Source organism: Aquarana catesbeiana, linkage group LG04 (genome assembly GCF_042186555.1).
Source record: "Aquarana catesbeiana isolate 2022-GZ linkage group LG04, ASM4218655v1, whole genome shotgun sequence".
Lineage (NCBI taxonomy): Eukaryota > Metazoa > Chordata > Amphibia > Anura > Ranidae > Aquarana > Aquarana catesbeiana.
In genome coordinates this window covers 303421242-303436907 of record NC_133327.1, presented here as the reverse complement: position 1 = coordinate 303436907, position 15666 = coordinate 303421242, and the positions used below count along the sequence as shown (strand labels likewise).

Sequence of the window (15666 nt, the reverse complement as noted above, 5' to 3'; positions counted from 1 at the left end):
CACTATGCAAGCGGTTAGCTGCATTTTAGTTGTGAAAACGAAACCACAACTGCTACCTGTTTCTGTGGATGGGGGTGGGGGTGCAGGTCTATCCTGGCTATGTCAGCGAAGCTCCCCTGCTAGACACGTGTTGAAACTGATGCCTTTTGAGGTAAACCATCTGTTTGGTAAGGCCTTAAATGCTCTTATCCAGGATGCTTAGGGGCAGAGGCACTATATTGCCTCTTACGGAAGGAGAAAATGTGGCAGGGCCGAAGTCCACTTCTTTTGCACATAGGCGTTTTCTTTTGTACCTCACGAGTCGTCCATGTTTGGGGCAATGGCCTTTCCCCAGAAAATAGGCGCTCCTACTTCTTCAGGTGGGGGGGGGGGGTCTTTGTCCACCTTGGTGGACATTTACACCTGGAATTTCAGGCTAATGGAGCACTTTGGTTAGGTTCATAAATCAGGGCCTCAGGATGAATGCCCAGTTTCACGTCAGACCATTGCAGACCCAACTTTCTGGATGCATGTGTCTGACCAGCAGGACCAGATTAGTCCTGAATATGTGGATTTCCTAACTGGTGCTGGAAATGTGGAATTATTTTCTACTGATTTAACCTGGGCAGTTCTGACAATTCTCTTCCCGTATGGCTAGTCCTGGGTTTCCTCTTGGTTCAGGGGAGCTGGTGCCTCCACTCCAAGTCAGTTTTCCTGAGTTCAGATTGATTTGGCTATCCCTTTAGCACTGGACCACCGAGCTTTAGGGTTTTTCTATCAGGGTATAGTTAGACAACTCCATGGCGGTGGAGTACGTCAATCTTCAAAGTGACACCAGAAGTCGCACTGCTTACAGAGAAGAGAAATGAGAAAGAAAGAAAGAGGGCGTCTACACATATGTATGCACTCCCTGTGAAACATAAAGCACTGGCAAGTCAAAGTTACATGGGTTTAGTCAGTCCACCTTGGGATAGATCGTCTGCTTGAGTGGAAAAGACTGGTGTCTGTCTGCAGAGTTCAGCAGGGATGAGGCCAGGCAGAGTAGAGCAAGGAAATGGAATGCAGCTTGCTCCATCTTTCAGAGGTGTAACAGGCAGAACAGTACAGGAGAGCATCTAGGACTCCATGCTGATGTCACCTGTTATGTCCGTGGGGAACATAGCTATGCGTTTTGGGACAGTCCTGCCCCTTTGTCAAGCTTACTATCCTAAAAGGGAAGCTATTTATTTTGTTGCGGCCTCTGCAGTGGAAACTATGGGACAGCAAGCCCAGACTGAAGATTGCTAATTCGAATAAAGTGTATATGCAGTAATATGCATGGAAATCGATTAATGCAATGAATATAATAATGAAGAAAAAATATTTACAGTATGTGGTCAATGAATGTAATTATGGGCCTGCTTGCTGCAGCTTACTCAGGATGGACAAAAGTGTGTGTGTGTGTGTGTGTGTGTGCGTGTGTGTGTGTGTGTGTGTGTGTGTGTGTATATATATATATATATATATATATACACACACAATAAATTAATGGAACTTCTGAGATATAGTAAAATCTTGTTACATCATCTTAGAAAATGATTCAATAAGGAAAAAATAAAATAAATCAATGATACTGACAATGGACTCCTATGTAAATATTGACTCTAGACCATATACAATTGCAAGTAAATTACTGCATAAAGGAAAAATACTAAATCACTGTATTCAGCTCTAGTCTTCGTCCCTCTAGGGTTAATGTATTAAGTGTAAAACTCCAATACGTTTCTTGTTGAGAGAGCTTTTTAAAACGCTCCGCTTTGGAGTCGCTATTGGGGATGCTTTCCATAATCCAAACCCTTACATGGATTTTTTGTTTGAAATGTTTGGGAATGCTGTAGTCAGTGCTGCCTTGTTTGATAGCACCACAATGTTCCCCAAATCTGGTTCTTGGGGTTCCAATGGTACGTTCCACATACCACAGTCAGCAGGACCATTCAAACAATATGACTAATTCTGTAAAACAATTGACAAAGCTAGAAATGGGGAAAACTTTATTGTTTTCAGAAAAGGATTTTGGCCATGCGTGACAAAGTTGCATGTGAGACATTTGCGTTTCCAACATTGAAACATACATACTAGATTTCCAAATAGGTTACCTTCACAGGGACAAGTTGCCCTTGCTCTACCTGGCCTGGCTGCATTCCTGCTGAACTCTGCAGACAGACACCAGTCTTTTCCTCTCAAGCAGAGGATCTATCCCAGGGTGGACAGACTGAACCCATGCAATTTGAATTTTCAGTTCTTTGTTTTCTTTTGTGTTTTTTTTTTTTTTTTTTAGTTACCAATAAATCTACACATAGAAGGTGGTTTCCTTTCTCTTTCCCTTTGTTGATAAGCCTACAGGATCACCCAAGTTCCTACTCTGAGAGATGCAGCAGCCGCAATAAGTGTTTCCTTTTCTCCCATTACCAAACTTTAAAGGCCTTACAAGTTTATCATATTTAGGGCATAGTTTGATTAAAATATAGTGCACAAATTAATGTTTTACTGTATCTTTTAGAACTCCACATTTGGCCCTGTCTCCGCTGCACATTCCAGACTTTTGGAAAACTGACAGGAGGTTATTCTCAGTCCCGGAGAATGGGTTCTAGATCTGGAGGTGCTTAAATCCCTCTTCCACAGTTGGGGGACTCTAGATGTTCAGGTTCTAGGTTCAACAGCAAACTAGAGAGATATGTAGTCAGGACCATGGACCCTTGAGCCTTGGTGGTGGATGCCCTGGTGACCCTGTGGGATCAATTCAACCTGATCTATGCTTTTCTGCCCTAAATCTCCTTCCTCATCTGCTTCCCAGGATCGGCATGCAAGACAATGTTGATGATTCTTATGTCCCAGGTGGATGGGTTCCTAGAATTTAGTCAAGCTCCTGGCATGCTCTCCGTGGGCTGTCCTGGATTGTCCAGACCTGCTGACCCAAGGGCCCTTGCTTCACTGATTTCAACAACATGGCTGTTGAAGCTCAGGACATGGAAAGTCAGGGGCCTTTCAGCTTTGGTCATCCCAACCCTCTAGCTAAAAAGTTGGAGTCCCATCAAATTTGCCACTTTTCTGTCAGGTCTGGGCCAGTCCTTTGCCGTAGGTACCATTTAAGGGTCAGGTGGTTGCTTTGGCGGTCCTCTTATTCCTTGGTGATAACTTTCATACAGGGGCACAAACCTAGTCCTCCTTCCATGCATACTCATTAACTCTGTGGGACCTCATCCTTGTTTTGTCAGTTTTCCAGAAACCGCCTTTTAGATCCTACCAGGAATGTCCCTCTCGTTGTCCTTACTCATGAGGTTGCTATCATGTTGAAATCATTTCAGTATGTAGAGTTTATGAACTGGCATCCTATAAGAAACCGTTCCTTGTTCTTCCAAAAGGATTTGCCCAAGGTGGTTTCTTACTTCGACCTTAAAGGGACACTAAAGGTTTGGATTTTTATTTTTTTAAAATAACAAACACATCATACTTGCCTCCACTGTGCAGCTCGTTTTGCACAGAGTGGCCCCGAACATCCTCTTTTGGGGTCCCGCATCAGATAACCCCCTGGGAGAAATGCTGTCCCGGGGGGTTACCTTGCGGGCGCGCTCCCGTGTCCAGCATTCGGCGTTCATAGACACTGAGTGCAGGACTCGGCCCCGCCCCTCGGTGGCCGAGTCATTGGATTTGATTGACAGCAGCGGGAGTCAATGGCTGTACTGCTATCAATCTATCCGATCAAGAGCCGAGAACCCCCCGCAGAGAGAGAGAGCGTGTCCCTGTGGGACAAGTTCGAGGGTTCAGGTAAGTAAAACGGGGGGGGCTGGGGGGCCGGTCACGGACAGGTGTTTTTTCACCTTAATGCATAGGATGCATTAAGGTGAAAAAAACACAAACCTTTAGTGTCCCTTTTTAACCATGACATTGTCTTACCATCTCTCTGTCTTCTTCTGAAGCATCCAACGCTCTCTATTGCTTGGATGTGGTTGAGTCTGTATGGGTCTACTTCTCTCTGAAACAGCCACCATTCACCAGTCTGTTGTTCTTTTGGCCTTTCTTGAGGGTTCTTGTAAAAGGTATGCTGTTTCTCATTCCACTATTTCTCAGTGGATTTGACAACTCGTCTTTCAGGCCTTTTGACTTTATTTTTTAATCATAAATCTTGAACTCTAAATTTTTTTTATGCATGTTCAGTTTTTTTTTTTTAGGTCCTGTTAACTGTTTGTCGCTGTGTTGCTTACCCCTCATGGGGTGAACGTGACTTGAACACCTAACTGTAAAAACCTGTTCTTGAAGTGCACCACAGGACATGCTCTGTTCTATATGCTGTTTCTGGCAGGATGGCTTACTGTATGTGGGTTCTTGGGCTTCTTTTGCCCGTCCTCTCTATCCCTTTTCACTTGAGAGGTGGAGAAGAGCAAGAGGACTGTTAACCCTGCACTTGCCGGGGTTAAATGCTTGCATATCACCAGGAAAAGGAATTTTCCCAGCTTAAATGCAGGCTCTGCTTGTGCAGTGAAGCATGCAAGCTGTTTGCAGACCGTTGACATCCCGTGTGCCAGATCTAATTTTGATGGGCATTTGCGGTGGTTTTCTATATTGAAAACTGCCATGGTCCCCTTCCTAACTAGATGTGGAAACCATGCCATCTTCTATTTCACTCTGAAATAGAAACGAACGTGGGTGGTGCAGATAGACTTGAAACAGGTCTCTTTGTTAATGTGACACACGCCACTTGCAATGTTTTTCAACACCAGGTTTAAAAAAAAAAAAAAAAGGGAGCTTTTATTTCCCATATTGAGTTTATGTTTGAGATTGCTAATTTACAGTTTGTATTTGATTCCAATTAATCTGTTCATAACAGTGTCTTAACGCATGTACTGAGAAATCTGGTTAAACAGACAAGCAAGCTCTCACATATGACCTATTCATGTATACAGAGGTTGCAGGCATTCTATCACATGAAGGTTAATTCTTTTTTAATCTCTGTCAGAAATAGTGTTTAACAAAGCTGTTAATCAACAGATAATGTATCATTTCTGAAAGCCACCAAAACAAATTGAGACTTTAACTGCTTATGCTTAACCGAATTTGACATAGCGTTTACAGTAAATAGAAGGTATAGTGAGGTGCTGGTCTTATCAGACATCATTGCAATAAGTCAGATTGTTGTACAATCACAATTTCAATAGTCATTCAGCACTTTAATTGTGTATCAAGATGGCATAAATCAGAGTCTTCTACTAACCCATCAGAAGGCTAGCTGGAGAAGGTAATTATAATTTTATACAGGAAGGAGAAGAAATCCTGAGTAAGCCACAGACACAGTATTGCTTGACCATGTCTTAAGTATAGGGAAATTATATTTCCCTATAAATGCTTTAGTACCTGTATCTGAGGCTAAAGTCCCATGTCTGTAAATACGTTTCCCCAGCAAACCTAACAACTGCATTAGGTGCCAATGCAAGGGACTCGCATGGGAAATGGGGGAAACAAAATAAACAAGTTATGCTAATTTATGGGTCTCTAACACCTCTGGTAAAAGCTCTTTATTCGATTTATAGACTATACGTGTGCTTTAACTCAGCACTATTTAGAGGCTGGAAGGGGTAACGGAAACAATTTTATTGGAAGAGTAGTAAAAAGTTTGCTATAATTTTCTGACTTTGGCCTGCCAGCTTGGCCATTTACACATAAGTTAAATGCAAAAGATATATATTTATAGTATATTTAAAGTATACAATTTTATAATCGTAAGCCATTACTAAGAACAGTGCAGTTAGTTTTAGTGCTCTTAATTGCGACAAGTACACAATATAAAAGGATATGCATTGTTAAAACTATAAAAAAAAATTACCCATGAATCCCCACAAAGCTGTTAGACATCACCAATCAATATCTGCCAAACAAAAACATATTTATAAAAAAGGGCATGTGGACTGTCATTTTTATCTGCTGCTTCCTTCCTCTGCTATCAGCATGATTCACTCCTGACAATTATTCCTGACACTAATACAAAAAAGGTGACGGGAGGTTGCTCCAGCTTATTGACAGCCTCTGCTTTATTACTGTGTGCTGTGTGAAGGGGGTGTGTCCCTTTCCTCCAATCAGCTCTGAGCTTTCTTCGCTGAGCTCTACAGGGTGTAATTTCAGCTCTCCACCCCCTTTTTTCTGACCGTTCAGACAAGCACTTCAGCCCCGGAAGATTTTACCCCCTTCCTGACCAGAGCACTTTTTGCGATTCGGCTCTGCATCGCTTTAACTTGACAATTGCGCGGTCGTGCGACGTGGCTCCAAAACAAAATTTTCCCACAAGTAGAGCTTTCTTTTGGTGGTATTTGATCACCTCTGCGGTTTTTATTTTTTGCGCTATAAACAAAAAATGAGCGACAATTTTGAAAAAGAAACATTATTTTTTACTTTTTGCTATAATATCCCCAAAAATATATATAAAAATTTTTTTTTTTTTCCCCTCCGTTTAGGTCAATACGTATTCTTCTACATATTTTTGGTGAAAAATTCGCAGTAAGCAGTTATTGGTTGGTTTGCGCAAACGTTATAGCGTCTACAAAATAGGGGTTAGTTTTATGGCATTTTTATTAATAATTTTTTTTTACTAGTAATGGCGACGATCAGCAATTTTTATCGTGACTGCGACATTATGGCGAACACATCGGACAATTTTGACACATTTTTGGGACCATTGGCATTAATACAGCGATCAATGCTAAAAAATTGCATTGATTACTGTAAAAATGTCACTGGCAGTGAAGGGGTTAACTACTAGGTGGTGCTGTAGGGGTTAAGTGTGTCCTAGGGAGTGTTTCTAACTGTGGGGGGGAGGGGCTGTGTGTGACACTACAATGATGGCTGCTCCTGATCACAGGGAGCAGAGAAAAGTGACAGTGTCACTAGGCAGAACAGGGAGATGCTTGTTTTACATTAGCATTTCCCCGTTCTTCCTCACCGTGCGCCCGCAAGCCGCCTCCTAAAGGGCAGCGTACAGGTACGTTAATCTGCCTGTACGTGCCCTGCTGCTGCAGTATATGTGCGTGAGGCGGTCTGGAACCGCTTAAACTGATGCAGAGAAGACTGCAGATAAACTGGTACAACTATGTGGGAAGTTTTGTTTCATCTCTGTGTATCACCTGAGGCCAGTCACGTCACTGGGTATATGTAAGGGCTTGAACCAGTTTAAATCCATATCTCCCCAGTAGAGTTAATATGTTGTTGGCCAGATATTCATATTTCGTTTTTGTTTGTTTTGTAGAAAAAAAAATGAGCTCATGTGGCTTGGTTCAATTCTGATGAAATGATCAGAAGCGCTCATCATTACTGTTTTATCCATTTATTTTGAAAGTTCCACTTTATAAATTGCTGGCACTGTTACTTAGCTGAGCACTTGTAGCTTTCAAACAGAGCCAAAGATTCTCAGCATCTGGTACCTACTAGGAAATGTGAATGGTGAAGGAGAGCAGACCAACAATTTCTACAGTTAATGGGCACGGGAAATTAGCAACATTTTCAAATAACCTTGTTTTATTTGTTTTAAAATATTTTTAAAAGGCTGTTAGGATATTTTATGTATTTTTCTAAAGTATATGTGAACGATCACCTTGTCAAACTATCCATACATACCAAAAAACCAAAGCAAATAAGTTCAGAAATTAAGTTATGTGTAATAAAATGGAATAACACAGGGAAAAGTATTGAACACCCTAACTGAAATATATTTAATACTTGGTACAAAATCCTTTGTTGGTAATGACCACTTCAAGACTCCTCCTGTATGGAGAAACTAGTCGCATGCATTGTTCATGTGTGATTTTGAGCCTTTCTTCAACACAAACCGTCTTCAAATCTTGAAGGTTCCATGGGCCTCCTCAATAAACTCTGATCTTTAGTTCTTTCCATAGATTTTTCTATTGGATTCAAGGCATGTGATTGGCTGGGCCATTCTAGTAGCTTTATTTTCTTTGAAACTAGTTGAGTTTTCTTGGCTTTGTGTTTGGGATCATTGTCTTTCTGAAATGTCCACCCTCATTTCATCTTCATCATCCTGGTAGATGAGCAGACTTTCATCGAGAATGTCCTCCTATGGAGGAGCCAAGGAAGCTCTGTGCAGATCAGCAGTTTCACACAGTGTACTGCACTGAATCTGCTCCTGTCTAAGGCGGCTGACTGCTATAGTAAAACCTGCATATGCCTTATCATTATAAGGCACACGTGAGTGGATTGAAGTTTGCCTGTGTACCTTGGTATCCTAACTATTGCACAATGATTGGTTTTTTTCTCTTATCTGCCTGTTTATGATTCCCACATTGGTTGTGAATAGAAGCAAAAAACGCATTAGTACCATCAATGAGCACCTTAATTAAGCAAGTGTTTTTAAACAGCTTTGCTAGTGATCAAAAGCTCTATACCAATCAGGATTCTACACCTGTATAATTGAACCTTCTGAATACATCCCTATATATTTATTTTTATGTCGATTTTTTTATGTGAATTTTTTACACATTTGGTGTCACTAATTTTTAATAATTTTACACTATTTTGATTGCTGGATTTTATAGGAATTTTTACTCACCGCTGGATTTATTTGACTATTTATATTTATTCTTATATATTCATTTTCATGCACATTGTGAAGCGCTTCAAATATCATTATTTATTTTTGGGGTGATGTGCAGTGCCATTTGACCTCCAAACGTGGGGTCCAAAGACACCAAATGGCATCCAAAGAGTTCAATTTTGGTCTCATCTGACCAGACTATATTCTCCCAGTATTTCACAGGCTTGTCTAAATGTTGTGCAGCAAACTTTAACCACTTCAATACCAGGCACTTAGACACCTTCCCGCCCAGGCCAATTTTCAGCTTTCAGCGCTATCGCAATTTGAATGACAATTGCGCGGTCATGCTACACTGTACCCAAACAAATTTTTTATCATTTTGTTCCCACGAATAGAGCTTTCTTTTGGTGGTAATTGATCACCTCTGTGGTTTTTATTTTTTGCGCAACAAATAAAAAAAGGCTGAAATTTTTGAAAAAAAAACAAGTTTTTCTTTGTTTCTGTTAACATTTTTTGTAAGTATGTTTTCTTCAATGATGGGCACTGATATGGCTGCACTGACGGGCACTGATACAGCGGCACTGATGGTCACCAATGAGGTGGCACTGATAGGTGGCACTGATGGGCACTCGTAGGTGGCATTGATGGGTACTTATGGGTGGCACTGATGGGTACTTATGGATGGCACTGATAGGTGGCACGAATGGGCACTGATAGGTGGGCACTGATGGGCACTGACAGGTGGTACTGATGACACTGGTGACACTGGTAGCATTGCTGGGTAGAACTGAAATATAATAGTGCCCATCCGTGCCACTTATCGGGGGGGACGGAAAGTATTCTGACCCCCTTAAATTTTTCACTCTTAGTTATATTGCAGCCATTTGCTAAAATCATTTAAGTTCATTTTTTTTCCTCAATAATGTGCACACAGCCCCCATATTGACAGAAAAACACAGAATTGTTGACATTTTTGCAGCTTTATTAAAAAAGAAAAACATGATCCTAAGTATTCAGACCCTTTGCTCAGTATGTAGTAGAAGCACCCTTTTGATCTAATACAGCCATGAGTCTTTTTGGGAAAGATGCAACAAGTTTTTCACACCTGGATTTGGGGATCCTCTGCCATTCCTCCTTGCAGATCCTCTCCAGCTCTGTCAGGTTGCATGGTAAACGTTGGTGGACAGACATTTTTAGGTCTTTCCAGAGATGCTCAATTGGGTTTAAGTCAGGGCTCTGGCTGGGCCATTTAAGAACAGTCACGGAGTTGTTGTGAAGCCACTCCTTCCTTATTTTAGCTATGTGCTTAGGGTCATTGTCTTGCAGGGAAAACCTTTGGCCCAGTCTGAGGTCCTGAGCACTCTGGAGAAGGTTTTCGTGCAGGATATCCCTGTACTTGGCCGCATTCATTTTTCCCTCGATTGCAACCAGTTGTCCTACCCCTGCAGCTGAAAAACACCCCCACAGCATGATGCTGCCACCACCATGCTTCACTGTTAGGATTGTATTGGACAGGTGATGAGCAGTGCCTGGTTTTCTCCACACATACCACTTAGAATTAAGGCCAAAAAGTTCTATCTTGGTCTCATCAGACCAGAGAATCTTATTTCTCACCATCTTGGAGTCTTTCAGGTGTTTTTTAGCAAACTCCATGCAGGCTTTCACGTGTCTTGCACTGAGGAGGGGCTTCCATCTGGCCACTCTGCCATAGAGCCCTGACTGGTGGAGGGCAGCAGTGATGGTTGACTTTCTACAACTTTCTCCCATCTCCGGACTGCATCTCTGGAGCTCAGCCACAGTGATCTTTGGGTTCTTCTTTACCTCTCTCACCAAGGCTCTTCTCCCCCGATAGCTCAGTTTGGCCGGATGGCCAGCTCTAGGAAGGGTTCTGGTCATCCCAAATGTCTTCCATTTAAGGATTATGGAGGCCACTGTGCTCTTAGGAACCTTAAGTGCAGCAGAATTTTTTTTGTAACCTTCGCTAGATCTGTGCCTTGCCACAATTCTGTCTCTGAGCTCTTCAGGCAGTTCCTTTTTGACCTCATGATTCTCATTTGCTCTGACATGCACTGTGAGCTGTAAGGTCTTTATATAGACAGGTGTGTGGCTTTTATAATCAAGTCCAATCAGTATAATCAAACACAGCTGGACTCAAATGAAGGTGTAGAACCATCTCAAGTATGATCAGAAGAAATGGACAGCACCTGAGTTAAATATGAGTGTCACAGCAAAGGGTCTGAATACATATATATATATATATATATATATATATATATATATATATATATATATATATATATATATATATATATATATTCAGACCCTTTGCTGTGACACTCATATTTAACTCAGGTGCTGTCCATTTCTTCTGATCATACTTGAGATGGTTCTACACCTTCATTTGAGTCCAGCTGTGTTTGATTATACTGATTGGACTTGATTATAAAAGCCACACACCTGTCTATATAAAGACCTTACAGCTCACAGTGCATGTCAGAGCAAATGAGAATCATGAGGTCAAAAGGAACTGCCTGAAGAGCTCAGAGACAGAATTGTGGCAAGGCACAGATCTAGCGAAGGTTACAAAAAAAATTCTGCTGCACTTAAGGTTCCTAAGAGCACAGTGGCCTCCATAATCCTTAAATGGAAGACATTTGGGATGACCAGAACCCTTCCTAGAGCTGGCCATCCGGCCAAACTGACCACACTGGGATGGATGTGCTTCTATGCCTGGTGTGGTTTGAAATGGGAAAGCAAAAGACTGGTGGGATCAGAAATGCAACAAGGACAGGATCATTTTTAACACAAGTACATGGTACAACAGAAACGTCAAGAGTATGAAATGCTGGGGTAACATATTCTTCAATTATTTTTGTTCTTTGCTTTTCTATAGAGCATTTGTTCCACTGGATTTTCCTACAAACAAAAATATCACAGAGTTTGAAAAAATCAAGATATTATTTCAAGAACTTGGTAGCAGTCGTAAGTTGTAATTTTTTTTGCTCCTTTTCTCCTCTTCAGTTATTCTAGTTGTGAATAATTTTACTACTAACCGCTTTTACGTTGCATATGCTTAATATTAAACTTGGTGATTTGGATAGACACAGCTTTACCTATTCATGCCTTCAATTTATAGAGTACATGAGATTCTAGAAAGGTCATTAAAAAAAATGTTGACACAACATGCATCACCCAAGCAATATTTTTATTTTTTTAATTAAATGCCGTATTTATTGGCGTATAACACGCCCTGTCGTATAACACGCACCCCAAGTTTGGGAGGGAAGTTTAAGGAAAAAAAACTTACATTTTAAATGCCCATCAATGCAGCCTTGCCCAGTGTCCATCTGCAGCCTTGCCCAAAACTACAGCATGATGGGTTTTTAAATTTTAGCGCTGCCGAGATACACGGAGCCGGATGTCCTGTGTATTCGCCTCCTCTTGGCTCGTCTCGCAGTCCTACCCAGTCTCGCCTCCCATGATGGACACAACTCCAGTCCAATGGCGGGACGTAAAGGCTAGGAGGCGGAAATGGGCGTGACTGCGAGCGGTGCTGAGCCTAGCCGAGTACACTCGGCTCGGTCTATTTCGGCGGCGCTCGCTCCTCTTCCCCTCAGAGACAGCGGGGATCATCGTATAACACGCACCCAGGATTTTCCCCTGATTTTAAGGGGGAAAGAGTGCATGTTATACGCCGATAAATACGGTAATTGTTGTTGAATTTCCAAACAGAAATATTAAAGGCAGCTGATTTTGATAAATAACAATCGGGTATAGCAATAAACATTTGCATACAAATCTCAATCAAAGTAATGGAACATAGTCTTCTGAATTATCAAACGAATCATACATAAACAGTATAGTAAAATCCATGTTTACCCAATTATTCTTTCTTTGGTATGGTTTCAGTAGACATTACTGTGCTTTTCACATAAACATCATTTTATGTGAAATATCAGCTAAAACATCTATTTTTACCATTTTTGTGAGTAAATAAATAATGACATTGAGTGTTCATAATTGCCTTTTAACCACTTCAGCCCCAGAAGATTTGGCTGCTCAGTGACCAGGCCATTTTTTGCGATACGGCACTGCGTCGCTTTAACTGACAATTGCGCGGTTGTGCGACGTTGTACCCAAAGAAAATTGACATTCCTTTTTTTTTCCCACAAATAGAGCTTTCTTTTGGTGGTATTTTATCACCTCTGCGGTTTTTATTTTTTGCGCTATAAACAAAAAAGAGCGTCAATTTTGGAAAAAAAAAACACTATTTTGTACTTTTTGCTATAATAAATATCCCATTTAAAAAAAAAAAATAAGCTAATTTTTTCCTCAGTTTAGGCCAGCATGTATTCTTCTACATAATTTTGGTAATAAAAATCTCAATAAGCGTATATTGATTGGTTTGCGTAAAAGTTATAGCGTCTACAAAATGGGGGATAGATTTATGGCATTTTTATTATTATTATTTTTTTTTTTTTTTTTTACTAGTAATGGCGGCGATCTGTGATTTTTATCGGGACTGACATTATGGCGGACACATCGGACACTACACATTTTTGGGACGATTGACAATTATACAGCGATCAGTGCTATAAAAATGATTACTGTGTAAATGTCACTGGCAGGGTAGGGGTTAACACTAGGGGGCGATCAAGGGTTAACTGTGTTCCCTAGTGTGTGTTCTAACTGTGGGGGGAGGGGACTGACTATAGGAGATGACAGATCGTGGTTCCTAGCTATTAGGAACTCACAATCTGCCTCTCTCCTCACAGAACAGGGATTTGTGTTTTTGTTCTGCCTCTCATGCCTGCCATCGCGCGTGGCCGGCAGTCATCACGACCGCCGGCCACGAGCATTGGCACCCTCGCAGTGCAGCGGGCCTGCGCTCGCCTGCTTTCCTGCCTAAAGGAGCCGATGTACAGCTACGACGGCTTGTGGGATCATGCTGACCTGCTGCGGTATAATGACGGCGGCTGGTCGGCAAGTGATTAAATTGCCACTGTTCTGTTTTTTTGCTTTTGGAAAGAATCCAAACTGCACAGAAAGGGCAAAAGTCCAAAAGCCAGTACCATATCATTGTGTCCTAGAGTTTCTAGAATGTCTTTCTGTTGCAGTTTTGCAAATCTAGTCTGCAGTTTTTTTCTTTTGTCTTTTCAAAAAAAAAAAAAAGTCAGTTTGTGGCTTTCAATGGCCCAGCATCAGACACCACATAACACATGCAAACATTTAAAAACAGCACAGAGATGGAAACAAGCCCTTATTCCTGATAAACACATTTGCTTTTGCTACTTAGAAGAAGCACTGCTGTGTTACTATCATAACCCGGGGAAAGCGCCACTCCCAGAGGATGTTCTACTTTTAAAATCTGTTTAGAAAATGTTTTTTTCTTAGCTTATTCATCAAGTCATCTTTGGGATTTGTCATCTAGTTAACTTTAGGCACTGCAGTTGCTTTGTAAACCGCATGATGCAAATCTCTATGTGTGAATGACGAAAAAAATTTCTAGCTTAGCTGTCAGTATTTTTTGGCTTGCTGATGTTCTATTTATTTATTTATTTATTTTTTAATGAGTGGTTTGTTAACTAGGGAGTCCTTTCATCAACATATCCATGAACTTATACAGATTTAGCTACTGCTGATGCTTGGGAAGATACGTTTTTGCATTTGAATACAACAAATGTGTTCTTTTGTCATCTGTGTACAAATATAAAAACCACAATAGAATGTGTTTGCCATTGACTTTGGATAGCATTGTATTATTTACTCATTGGCTATGCATATGCAGTATATGTCCAAGTATTTTTCCCACAAAAAGGAAATCTTTGAATTCATGTGTAAATAAATGATGAAAAGAAATGAATTACTCTTTTAATTCAAAACAGCACTATCAGCATTTGAAATTATGTTTTTTTTTTTTTTTTTTTTTTTTTTTTGATTCATGTGCAAGTTTTTACCTTTTACAACACTTTGTTTTTCAGATGGTTTGGATGCCTTGTCATTTTCTATTAGTTCCTTGACCTTGATAGGAATGTTGGCAGTGATCACCTACACAGTAAGTTTTTCTTAATTTACTCTTTTGTGTCCTGAAATCCAAATGCAATTGAAGTCTTTTAAGTGACATTATTATGATTCGGGCATGACAGAATGATGAGCCTTCATTTATTTTTCATCATCCAGATGAAAACACATAGGTATTAATGACAATGCTCTGCTTTTTTTTAAATGAAAATGTTGTAATATATACAGACTACCAGTGGTTCGGTCATAACCATCAATATTAACAGCCATCAGTTTAGTTGTTTAGTAGCTGTTTAAAGATAATACACTCTTGTACAGTGCCTGAAAGTATTCATACCCCATGACATTTTTTACAATTTTTTGTCATGTTACAACCAAAAATGTAATTTTACTGGGATTTTATGTGATAGACCAACACAAAGTGGCACATAATAGTGGCACATAATTGTGAAGTGGAAGGAAAATTATATTTGGTTTTAATTTTTTTTTCAAATAAATATGTGAAAAGTGTGGTGTGTATTTGTATTCGACCCCCCTGAGTCAATACTTTTTAGAACCACGTCTCGCTGCAATTACAGCTGCAAATCTTTTTGGGCATGTCTCTACCAGCTTTGCACATCTAGAGAGGCATTTTTGCCCATTCTTCTTTGCAAAATAGCTCAAGCTCTGTCAGACTCGATGGGAGAGCGTCTGTGAACAGCAATTTTCAAGTCTTCCCACAGATTCCGGTCTGAACTTTGACTAGGCAATTCTAACACATGAATATGCTTTGATCTAACCCATTCCATTGTAGCTCTGGCTGTATGTTTAGGGTCATTGTCCTGCTGGAAAGTGAACCTCTGTCCCAGTCCTAAGTCTTTTGCAGGCTCTAACAAGTTTTCTTTTAAGATTGCCCTGTATTTGGCTCAATCCATCTTCCCATCAACTCTGACCAGCTTCCCTGTCCCTGCTGAAGAAAAGCATCCCCACAACATGATGCTGCCACCACGCTGGGGATGGTGTGTTCAGGGTGATGTGCAGTGTTAGTTTTCTGCCACACTTAGTGTTTTCTCTTTTGGGCCAAAAAGTTCAATTTTGGTCACCTTCTTTCACAT

The 15666-nt window shown here is 40.7% G+C and overlaps 1 protein-coding gene across 1 annotated transcript in view; it reads left to right on the top strand.

The window, feature by feature from the left end:
* Positions 1–15666, top strand: part of LMBRD1 (LMBR1 domain containing 1) — a 393083-nt gene that overhangs the window by 185612 nt on the left and 191805 nt on the right. The window contains exons 6-7 of the mRNA XM_073626738.1: positions 11445–11533; positions 14533–14606. Of these exons, the coding sequence (XP_073482839.1) occupies positions 11445–11533; positions 14533–14606 (163 nt within the window). The remainder of the gene's footprint in view (positions 1–11444; positions 11534–14532; positions 14607–15666) is intronic.